Genomic DNA, 12,853 nt, shown 5'->3' on the forward strand with positions numbered 1-12,853 from the left:
AAATATATTTTTCTCTTTCCTTTTTTTCGGCTATTAATAATAACTTGCAGATTCTGCAAGTTGTATGTAAACTTTTGACTGAAAAATTTGACAGAGCGTGTGTCGCGAATAAAGTGTAAATTAAATGAAAAGCCAAGTGTCTATTGCAGCATTAAATTTAGATCTGAGCAAGGTGCATTTAATGGGATAGTTCACCCAAAAATGAAAATTTGATGTTTATCTGCTTACCCCCAGGGTATCCAAGATGTAGGTGACTTTGTTTCTTCAGCAGAACACAAACAAAGATTTTTAACGAAAACCGGTGCAGTCTGCCAACCATATAATGGCAGTAGATGGGCACCAGACCTTTAAAAGTAAAAAAACCCAAAAACATGCACAGACAAATCCAAATGACACCCTGCAGCTCGTGACGACATTGATGTCCTAAGACACGAAATGATCGTTTTTTAGCAAGAAACTGAACAGTATTTATATATTTTTTTTACCTTAGATACACAGCCACGTCCAACTGTCATGAGCATGAGCTTATCATCCGGCTCATTACATGTGTACACACTCTGGCGTAGTATACGCAAATCCTGGAAAATGGCTCGTAAAAAGCATTTACGTCCTTATCCTTTTTATAAGTCGGAATCAAACATGACGGTAATATGGTGTGAACAATTCACATGAAAATCTGTCAGTGAGGGGGAAGTTTTAGGGACGAACTCCACGGGGTGCGCAAGAAAAATATAACCGCACATTATCTCTGGTAAAAACTCATTTAATGTTTAGATTTTTAGATTGTGTGTGTTGTTCTGTAACGTTAGTACAGAATATAAAAGAGTGCAGAATGCAAATGCAGAGTCAGGGCTATTTGCACATTAATCGGACAATAAATGTGGCACACCCAGTTTTTCTGATGCACATCCAGAGTCTCTTTTCTGGCTACGCTACTGCTCCAGACCACTATAAACATGCAAATAAAGTGTCAGGCGAGACAAAATTATAGCCATAAAGCTGTACCTATCTTTTGTGAATCTGATACAATTTAGGACTCTTCAGAGATATGAAGGATGTAATACTACTTTATAAGTACTCAAGATTAACGTGTGATTGTGCGTTATGTTCCCTTTAAAAGACCCCTACCCAAGCCCATCATTGCTCTATTCTCTTTGAGACAAACAACTATCTTCCCTGTTGAGTCTGACCTTCTAACAGTTTTATCTTCAAGTAACTTTGTCAACTCTGTGGACCATTCGATCTTCAGAAGAACCTAACAAATGGTTCCAACTCACTTCTAATAAACTCATGAGGAATCTCTGTGCTCTACACACACACACGACTCTTGTTCAGTATCAAAGCCAATACAAGTAACCATTTGTTATCTATTCAAATGTGTTTCTAATTTCAACCCCGGAAAGCAGAGTAGAATACTGCTCCGTCATTGTTGAATAACTACACAGAAACAAATGATTAATGCACTATTAACATAACAGTAACTACTTATATAGGCATAGTCTATGTGTCTGCTTATACTAACAGCTATGAAAAAATGACTTTTAGAAAGCACATGTTAGTGGAACATTTATTTTTATTAATGTTTTGTTTTTCAAAGCTGCATCAAACCAGTAAAGAGTAAATATGTTTTTTTTCCATTTTGGAACAATAATTAATTGTTAATTGTGAGTGCACTCACAACACAACAATGCTATTTGATTGAAATTTATTTGACAATGGGAACACTAATACTAATGATTTTAGATTTAGTTGCAAAAGGGTTTATTCTGTTATCAACCTTAGGAGTGTAACGTGGTTTCACTTTTTTTGTGGTTACTTATTATCTCACGTAATGGCCACCTAAGCTCCACCTGCTTTCCATCAAATTCTAGGGAAAAAGTATCAGAAATTACACATGACATGGAATTTGCATTGACTTCTCTCAGAAGAGTTAACAGAACTTCAGAGCAAAGCGGGAAAAACCAGCTGAAGAGAGGATTTTTTCCCCCCTGGTAAAACAGTAAATATATACTTATGCTAAATCTGAATATCTTTATACAACTAACTTCGAATGGAGCATCTTCTAAATGCCTTGAATGCAAATCATATAGATCAGTTTATAAATGAGCTGTTTTTGTTATGCGGTATATTTCCCGTTTTCAATGTTATTGTTGTTGATAACAGTTATTCGTCCGATGGCCATAACTGTTATGGCATAACTGCATTTAGTGTTTAAACAATATTAAGACATAGCATATATACCATTTTAATAAGTTAAATTTGTTTTATATCCTCAGGTCAAATTCAGATCCTGAAACAAAAATGTCGACTGCCGTACCCATGAATTCTTTTGTCATCCAGCTGCAACCACCAATACAAACAATGCCACCTGGGACTGTGACAAATGCTCCTGCGCCTGTGTATGTCCAACAGACAGCAGGATTTTCACTTCTTCATGGACTTCAGGCATTTCTAAAAGGTCAACCAAAGGCTCTTGGGGTAGGAAATTTTTCATAAACCCACGTATTTGTTTTTTGTTTGTGCATGTTAGTCTGAGGTAAGAAAAGTACATGAATTAATTCTAAGGAAGTGATAGCACACATTAACAAAGCATACACAATTTTATTGAAGAATGTGACTCTATACCTTGGTAACAATGCAGTAAAGGCACAAACATAAGATAAGGTTTATCATTTAAAGAATACAATATTAAACAAAATATTATAAAAAGAAAAAAGAAAGTAATAATGGACAAATTCTGCAAATCTGCAAACCAGTATGTGAATTCAAACAATTAAAGTTTGACACTTGTAGAATTTTTTTTGTCTGATACAATATAAAGTTCACAACTGCCGCTGCCTAAAAAGACTCTTTTATACTATTCAGAATGTATTCATTTTTTTTGTCCTACAGACTGTCCAGATAATGATTGGACTGATGACTCTCCTGTTTGGCATTGTGTCTACAGTTCATGCAGAACCCATCTTTGTCTTTCTTGGTATTCCTTACTGGGGATCTATCATCGTAAGAAATTATACGGTTTAGTTTTCTGTCTTTTATAATATAATCTACAGTAGGTAGTCAACCAAAATTACCTATTACCGCCATGTGTACCGCCACTACAAGGACATGACAGTAAATACAACCATTTTAGAAATCAACACCGGGTGGTGCCAAGGGACAGGTTTCCGCATTGCTAAGTAATGCTATAACTGTAGCGTTCCTAAAATGTGATCTAATGTGACTAGCGATCCCAATGCTCCAAATAGTAATTAAACATCTAAAATTATCTTTATTTTAAGTTTTTCTGATAGAAGTACCTTTTCTCCACTCACTACTCACATTGACTGTTATCCAAAGCGTCTGATAAATACACACAGAATTACAGTATTTAAGTATTCACACAAACATACTGTAACTGTTGGGGAAAAAACATCTGATGTGTAACATTCAGTAGGTCAATACAGTAGGTCTTATTATATAGGCTATCTGTCTCAGTAATTTTAAATGAGACAATAAAACAATAAAAACAATAAATGAGACAATCACTCACTGCTCTTGATTGACCTACTTTTGTAGTTTTAATAATCACTTTATTTCTAATGAATACACTAAAGGGAATTTTACATTTGATGATTTGTTTTTTTTTTCTTACTTGAATGCTTTTGTTTATAAGTAAAATGAAAAAGGTAATGCGTAGGTAAATTTTTATATTTGTTCTACCTTTTTTGCATCTGTTCTTATGCTATGCATGCTACAAATGGGGCCCTGTACATCTTCAAAAGTCTGAGGACAGTTAATCTTATGAATTTTTGCTGGTTACACAATTCAGTGATTGCGTTCCCTGTGTAATTTGATGTATAAATGAGGATTACAAACTCTGAAGCCAATATGTCATTTTTGTGATTTGTACAGTTTTGGTGTATGTGTGTGTGTGTGTGTGTGTGTGTGTGTGTGGGTGGTTAGGGGAACACAACACAAACTAACAGTTTTGTCATTTCATCACATATGCACACATTTCTCTAAATGCCAACCCTTGATTCACAAAGTTAACTTCCAAATGCAGAGATAAGATGCCTTAATCTTCGATTACAAATCTAAGAAGTGAAATGAGACACTGCATCTGCTGGCACTATGGGGAACACAATCAAACGTCTTTAAGGCAACAATCTTAGTATACACATTGCAGTAAAAAGCTCTTTTTGGTTGAGTACAATCTGTTAATATTCCAAAAAAAGCCTCAATATTTGCTCTTCTCTCTCTTTCACAGTACATCATTGCAGGCTCACTCTGCATTGCTGCAGAAAACAAAATGAATTCACCTTCCAGCTTTTGTTTGGTATGTACACATCACTTGTTATTTTTAGTACAAACCCACTATTTCTTAACAAAACTAATATTTACTACAGTTTTATCACAGGTAGAATGCAAATTGTTTTAATACAAGCATTTTAGTAAAAACTTTTAACCCTCGGGAGAAAGTCAACCCGCCAAAACAGTTTAAAATCAGCCCAGTTCCATGGACAAAATGCAGATTTGGCAACCCTACATCCAACATGAGCTGCATCCAATGCGATTTAAATACTAAACAGATTAATTGCAACTTCGTGATGCGTGAAAATTATATTCAATATTGGAATGTTTGCGGGAGCGGGTTTAAGAAAACAGTCCTGTGCAAGGCTTTAATACAAAAACGCACACATCGAATGGCGACTGTAGAAAGCAAAAGCTGAATCCAGACATTTTGGGCAATTTAGGCCAGACGCATTTTTTTTATTCCAAAAAGAGGACATGTCCGGGGAAAAGAGGATGTATGGTCATTAGTAACTTAAATCCTTCTATCTAAACCTCTCTACTTAACTCTTTTTTAATGATTTTTATTTGTGTTTGTAATTCTTAATAGAATTTCTCACCAAAGCGCAATGGAACGTGGGCAATATTAGCCATTAGTAGCTGTATTTCAGTACGTTTTTTATGCCCTTCACTCGATAACTTTCCTCCATCTTGTTGACTCTGATGTACGCTATTGATTTTTTTGCATGAGTGCCCACTTCTGGCAAAACCCTTGGAATGGGCTGAATTGGATAGTCCTAAAACCTTGATCATTCTTATATAAAAGAGTTGTCTGGGATGGGGATAATTTAAACGTGATCTGCGATGACGTCATAATCGTGTTGCATTGTGGTCTATGGATTGGCCTGAAGTGTGCATATGAAGTTGACTCACTCCCTCAGTGAAGGGAGGGGTCAAGGGTTTGTCCATACAAACTTCCCCCCTCCACTACATGAAGTGGAACATACTTCAAAATGGCAGCAGTTATTCCTCCAAGGGAAAGAGCTTAGGGAAGTTTGTGAGTGCATGTCTAAAAGTGGAGTGGAACAAATTCACAATTCAAAAATCTACCTGAAATAGTAGAACTTCTGGTATACTCTTTTAAACATACTATGCTTTGCACACATATTCTAATCTCACATACTATTTAGGATGGATAGTATGAACATTTGGATGCGAGGCCTGTTTTCAGTGTTCAATTCCTGTTTTATCTGTGTTCCTGTGTCTCCTTGATTCTTAATTAGTTTAACACACATCACCTCTGAGCTAAAGAGAAAAGGCCAATGAAAATTGGCGAGTGGAATTTGCATGCACAGCCACTCCCCTGTACATATGGATATTTAAGATGGTGGCATGCATCCACTCATTCAGGTTTTTGCTGAGGAGCCGAGTTATAGCCCAGCCTTCAGCGCAGCTCAGGATTGGGGCAAAGGGATGTAACGTCTCTGTTCCCCCTTCAGGGAACGTGGGTTACCTACGTAACCTAGACGTTCCCCTTCGTCGTTTACTATGACGTTACATATGGGAACTTACCCATGGAACACGCCACAATCCTGTAGCTGCTTTACGTATGAGGACCAAATCCTGACAGGAAAGTGTGTCAGGACAAATGGGCTCATCACGTAATCTTCTCAACACCCTTTAGGCCAGAATTGGACCCACCAGAGGTGTCAGTTCTTTTTAGTTCTTTAGCAACCGTTAAGGGGGCAGAGCACATGTGAAGTAAGACTTGTGGAATAGAGGCAAAAGCGTGGTCAGTTTCAGTTTCAGTTTATTTATAAAGCATTATTCCAGCAATGAAAAGTTGCACCAAAGTGCTGTACAAGCATTTAATTTTATATATTTTTTATTGAGCATATATATATTATACAATTTCAATCAACAATATAAAAGAGGCTCAAATATTTTTGTATAAATGTACATACAAAACAAAACAGAAAAGAAAAAAAAAAGACAAACAGCGCGAAATTAGAATACAATTTTGTAGTAAGAAGTACAATAAGAGTTTATATTAAAAAAATGAAAGAAAATACGTGTTTATACAGATACTGATTGTAAGAAGTCTATGAAGGGTTGCCAAATATTATAAAAACCTGAGAGATTGTCCTTCAACAGATATCTAATTCTTTCTAAATGTAAAGTATTGGAGAGATCTCGAAGCCACATTTTGTCAGTAGGTATCGCTGGTCCTTTCCATGACATCAAAAGTAACTTTTTTGCAGTAATAAGAGAGTAGGAAATGAACCGCTGCTGGGCTGAAGTAAATTTTCTAAATAACTCTGATGTGCCAAGAATAATCAACAATGGTTCAGGTGACAATGTAGTCTTAAAAATTCTTGACAGTACATTAAATACATCAGACCAATAACTGGTGACCTTCGGGCAAGAAAAGAAAGCATGGAAAAGTGTTGCATTAAGGGACTGACATTTATCACAATTCGATAAAGCGTTCGGGAAAATGTTGTGGATCTTTACTTTTGAAAAGTGTAGCCTATGTATAATTTTGAATTGTATAAGACGATGTCTCGTATTATAGGAGCAGGAGTGTATGTATTCCAGTGATTCTTCCCAGATGTCATCAGGAATATGGGTACCCATGTCCTTCTCCCAACTATCCTTATATTTATTGGATGAGGGGGAAGATATTGTTTGTAATTTGTTATATATATTAGAGATAAATTTATTTTTATATGGGAGTATAGTGAAACATTCATCGAGCATAGATTGTGGTTGTGTATCGAAACCTGGCATGAATTTTCGGATGTAATCTCTAACCTGTAGATATCTAAAGAAATTATTGTTATGTAGTTTGAACTTTGTTTGTAATTGTGCAAAGGAAGCAAATTTACCCTCAGTATACAGGTCACGGATACAACATAATCCTAATTTCCTCCAATTAGTAAACGTCAGATCTAAATTCGAAGGGGCAAAGGATGGATTTTTAGCAATTGGTAAAGAAAGAGGTAACGTTTTGTGGGTAAAGTGTGATTTAATTTGTTTCCATATACGAAACAAATTATGTATGATCGGATTTTGAACGTCCTTTGCTTTGTCAAGTGGCAATGGTGAAAGTACTAGGGCTGCAGGTAAATATGGATCACAGTCTTCCACTTCAATAGCTAACCAAGTGGGGAGTGTGTTAGAAGTCATGTTGAAGGAGTTAATATTTTTAAAAGCACACGCCCAATAATACATCATAAAATTTGGGAGGGATAGACCTCCGTTCGTTTTGGATTTGATTAAATGCTTTTTGTTAATTCTTGGAGTTTTATAATCCCATAGAAAGGGTTGAATAATTGAATCAATTTTCTTGAAAAAGGATTTTGTTAAGAAAACAGGAATATTTTGAAACAAGTATAGTATTTGTGGTAAAAAGATCATCTTGATGGCATTTATCCTCCCAAGTAGTGATATTGGCAAGGTTTTCCAAAACTGAATTTTATTTTTAAGTTTTTCCAATAAAGGTGGAAAATTAGATTGCATGAGAGAGGGAAGTTTCTTTGTAACCTCTATACCCAAATATGTGAATTTGTCATTGGTAACCTTAAAGGGGAACCTTGCCAACGTTGTTTGAGGAATGTCATGAACTGGCATTAGTAAACTCTTTGTCCAATTTATCCGATATCCTGAAAATTTCCCAAACATTTCAATTTTTTCAAGAATGGATGGTATAGAGATGAGAGGTTTGGTCACATATAACAAAATATCATCTGCATATAGCGAAATTTTATTTGTTGTGGTCTTTGTCTGATAACCATATATTTGGGGGTCTAAACGTATACTTTGTGCAAGTGGTTCAATAGCAAGAGCGAAAATTAGTGCTGACAGGGGGCATCCTTGCCGTGTTCCTCTGAACAGATGAAATGAGGAAGATAAATTGCGATTTGTATGAATTTGTGCTTTAGGATTTGTATATAAAAGTCTTATCCATTTAATGAACCTCTCACCTAAATTAAGTCGTTTAAGTACTTCGAACAGATATTCCCACTCTATCTGATCAAACGCCTTCTCAGCGTCGAGAGTACAAGCAATTAAAAAAAAAAAAAAAAAAAAAAAAACACACGAAATAGAACAACACAATAAAACAGAGATGAACAAGAGCTCAGCTTCAGTTTCATTTTGGCTCAACTTGGAGGAGAATGGAGAGATCCCAAGAGGGGAAGAGGTGCGGTCGAAGAGCAACCTCTGCCATCTCCGGGGTGCCCATGTCAAGGACGCTTTGCAGCTCTGGGTGTTCTTCACAGGTCCCTGAGCAATGGACGGCACCGCTCTCCTGCGGCCAGCTCGGCGCCATGGTGTAGGGGCTGCCTCCTGGGAAGCAGTGGGAGATGGAACAGGTGTAGAGACCACAGGGGGGCACCCTCTGGGATGAGCAGGTGGAGGCCGGTCACTTGTCTACCTGGTGGTCTCATGCTGGGGCAAGATGTGTCGGATAGCTTCCGTCTGTCTCTGTACTGCAGAGAACTGCTGGGCAATGTTCTAGACAGTGTTGCCGAAGAAGCTGGCCTGGGAGATGGGAGCGTCAAGAAAGCGTGAGGAGAGCCATCCTTTGGTAACTGCACGGGTTTGCATAGTGGAACATTCTGGACTTTCGAGGAGCCTTTATGGCCCGCTGAACTGGCCCGGGTAGGCGACAAAGGCAGCTGTCTTGAGAGGCGGAACCTCAGTGCAGCCATGGTCACACGCTTGCAATGAGCCAACCACAAAAGCTGCCTTGGCTATCTTATATACCGTCTCTCTAGTGAGTTCCCATATGTAACATCATAGTTAACGACTGAAAGGGACCTTAGTTTCCTCAGTTCCTTTGTCCGTTCATTTAAACATTTAAATTTGACATTTAAATTTGTACTGAAGTGTACAGAAATGTTTTGACATCAGCATGTTTGCTGTAACCTAAACTATCAGTGAAGTTTGTCTGGACTTTGCTGTAAAAAACAGTTTATTGGTGCATGGAACCTGATTAATATTTTATATATGTATGTCAAGTAGTTTATTTTTTATCACACTCCATATACTTTTACATCTATTTTAACACAGCATTTTTTAACACAGCATAACTTTATGCTGATTTTCTGCCTGTAGGTACGTGGTTCACTTGGAATGAACATTTTCAGTGCTATAACCGCAGCATTTGCTGCTTTTTTTATTTCGCTGGATTTGGCTTTTGGAGGTCCCTACAGTTACTGTCAAGATTATGAATGTTATAAGTATACGGTATGTCATAAGCTTTCACATTCATTTTTATATTTACATTAAAATTACTGAATGGTCAGTACACTTGTCAAAAGTCAAGCGTTTATGTGCACTCATCTGTCCAGTCTTTTCCCCAACATTTCAGAAGTTTATAAATTTCTTACTATTACTGATCATTTACAATGCATTAAAAATATTGACATTATACATTAATTGTAAACTCAGTTTGATCAATGAACATATTACCATATCAATCTTAGGAATAATAGATTATTGACTGCTGAGCAGCCAGTGTAGCTGTTATTTTGTTATTAATATCTATGTTGATTTTTTTCTCTCAAGACTCTCTTCAAGGGAATCAGAGGTGTATTGCTGTTATTCACCTTCCTTCAGTTTATCACCTCCATCTGTCTGTCAGTTTTTGCTTGTAAAGCCTCATATTGCTGTTGTCCTCCTCAGGTGAGTAATGCACCAATTCAGGGATCCCAAGCTTTTTTTTGTCAACTGAACCCTTCAGATATATATATACACATAATAGATATATCTACACATTTGGGTTCACACTTTACAAGAACCAACAAAGACTACAAGATACAATACAAAACCTTTTCTTAAACTTTTCACTATTTAAGGTTAAAACTGTAGATTTTCAATTCCGGATTAAAGCATGTTCTCCACCAGGACAAGTGTATACAAAGGGTTTCTGTCTTTTGCTTTTTTTCCAATTTTATTTGAAGTACAATAAGGTCTATACACCAGTTTTAGTGCATTTATACGATCTGACAGCAAGAAGGCATTAAACATATGTGCATTTCCCCAAGGTACCGTTGGATACACAATTTCTAACTCCACAGCCCTCTGATTTTAGGCCCAATCATCTCCAAAATCTTAACAGCTCAGAGGTAAGAGAGGCTTGAAATTTTTTTGAAAATTATAATGTTAAGTGTTTCTGTACTGGAAATGTGTAAAGCATATAAAAATGGGTGCAATAATTGTTTAATAAGCAAGGAAGCTGATCGTATAAGTTTTTTTTTTCTTCCAGATACCTGTTTATGAAGAACCTCAATACAGTAACTGTGAATAAACATTAATTATAAAAAAGGTGGGGAAAGTTTTGTCCTGCAGTTGTGTGTGATGGCACTTTTGTGGGACATATAGATTCCCAACAATTTCCTATATATTGTCTTTAATGTCCCTTCATCAGTTTATCAGATTAAAATTACATTTATTTAAAATGACATATGTGTAAACAAAAACTATTAAAGATTAGATGCTATTTCATAATTTTTTTTGGTTTTAAGAAAGTTGCATAATCATCAGAGAAACTGGATAGATTGAACAACTTCTTAATACTGTAAAAATAAAGTATACAGAAGAAAAACATTGCGGACTAGCGGATCCATCTGCAGCATTTTATTAGTACAGACAAACACACAGGGGCAGGCAGAAATCGAAGTCAAACACAGGCAGAATGGTCGGGGCGGGCAGCGAGAATCAAACACGAGTGGGAGTCCAGGAATCTAAACACGGAAAACAAACACGGGAAGAAACGCTCAGAAATGCAGCCGGGGCAATACAAGACTTTGCGAAGAAGCTGTGTGTTTGAGTGGTTTATGAACAGTCAGTGTGATGAGAAACAGATGCGTGCAGCAATCAGTGCAGTGGGTCACGAGGAGCAGGTGTGAGCAGTGATTGGTGCAGTGGCTTGTGGGGGATGAAGTCCATGATGTGTAGTGCAAGAGTTTGTGATGACAGGACGACGGAGGCTCAAATCATGACAATAACGCTGCGTGTTTCAAGCCACTTTAGTGGATCTTTAAAAAAAATAGGAAAATTAAGTGAATAGACAATAATGTGCGACACAATCCACAACAATTTTACTTGGAAATTGGAATTTGGAAAAAAAAATCTTAGTTCTTTGGAAAAAGAAAAGAAAAAAAAAACACTACTTAAAAATGCATTGTAAGGAAGTAAGATGAAAAAAATACAACGTTGATCCTGAACCCCAAGCTGCTGAGATTATTTAACACTATCTCTGCATCTTTCACTTTTTGCTCACTCGATTATGAGCACATCAGACAATCGTCTAAATACGACAATATTCTTATCCTCCTGTTCCTTAAAGGGGTCATGATGTATTTGTTGTAATGCAATGTGTTTATGAGGTTTGAGGTTTAAAAAAACATTATTTTCCACTTACTGTACATTATTGTTGCTTCTCTCTGCTGTGTCTTTCTGAAACGTTTAGATTTTTACAATACTCACTGTTGATGAAAAACCGAGGTGTTTGATTGGCCAGCTATCCGGTGCGTTGCTATTGGCCGAATACCTCAAGCGTGTGACGAAAACAATAAAACCCATTATAAACAAGTAATTTGTTGCATCCAGGGGTAAATAACTACTGATTATGATGACTCATACTGTCTTTTTACACAATGCTTTGCATCGCGCTGCCTAAACATAACACCATGTCTGCATTTGCAATGAGAAACAACATGTCACGTGAATAAAGGGAGGTCTGGGTCCAAATGCAGGGGAGAGACTTTAATATAACAAAACACAAATAAACATAAACCAAAAGGCCAACACGGCACAAACTGAACATAAACTGAAACACAAAATAACAAAATCAAGAACACGGTCAAAGGCCAGGGATTTCAAGAACACAAAATAACACACAAGACAGAAGACAATGCAGCCATGAAAACGGAATGAAGAGTGAGTGTTCTTATACAGAGTCCAGATAGTGAACAGCTGTGAGTGAAATCAGTGCAAATGACAAGACAGACGTGAACGATAAGGGGAGTGCAGTGCCCGCACAGCGACCTCAGGTGGCTGAGGGAAAACCCACAGCCTCGATCATGACAGTACCCCCTCCCTACGGAACGGCTTCCAGACGTTCCCAAAGTCTGGAGGGAGGAGGCACGGAGGAAGGCAACTCAGGGGGAGGGATGGCGGGCCAGGCCCGTGCAGCGCAGTCACCGTCGCGTCATGAACAGAGCGCGCAGCTGCCTCCGCGTTAGGGACAAAGAGCGCAGCCGCCTCGCCATCAGGAACAGAGCGCGCAGCCGCCTCCGCGTCAGGAACAGAGCGTGCAGCCGCCTCTGCGTCAGGAACAGAGAGTGCAGTCGTCTCTGCGTCAGGAACGGAGAGCGCAGTTGTCTCTGCGTCAGGAACAGAGAGTGCAGTTGTCTCTGCGTCAGGAACAGAGAGTGCAGTTGTCTCTGCGTCAGGAACAGAGAGTGCAGTTGTCTCTGCGTCAGGAACAGAGAGTGCAGTTGTCTCTGCGTCAGGAACAGAGAGTGCAGTTGTCTCTGCGTCAGGAACAGAGATTGCAGTTGTCTCTGCC

General features: G+C 37.8%; 1 protein-coding gene across 1 annotated transcript; it reads left to right on the plus strand.

The window, feature by feature from the left end:
- The first annotated feature begins 2,301 nt into the window (after positions 1–2,301).
- Positions 2,302–10,588, plus strand: LOC141332884 (membrane-spanning 4-domains subfamily A member 4A-like). The gene is made up of 6 exons (XM_073837846.1): positions 2,302–2,478; positions 2,893–3,003; positions 4,250–4,318; positions 9,394–9,525; positions 9,847–9,963; positions 10,547–10,588. Exons 1-6 carry the CDS (start codon positions 2,302–2,304, stop codon positions 10,586–10,588), a joined length of 648 nt encoding a protein of 215 aa, XP_073693947.1.
- The last annotated feature ends 2,265 nt before the right edge of the window (positions 10,589–12,853 follow it).

The sequence above is a fragment of the Garra rufa genome, chromosome 4 (assembly GCF_049309525.1).
Source record: "Garra rufa chromosome 4, GarRuf1.0, whole genome shotgun sequence".
NCBI classification, from domain to species: domain Eukaryota; kingdom Metazoa; phylum Chordata; class Actinopteri; order Cypriniformes; family Cyprinidae; genus Garra; species Garra rufa.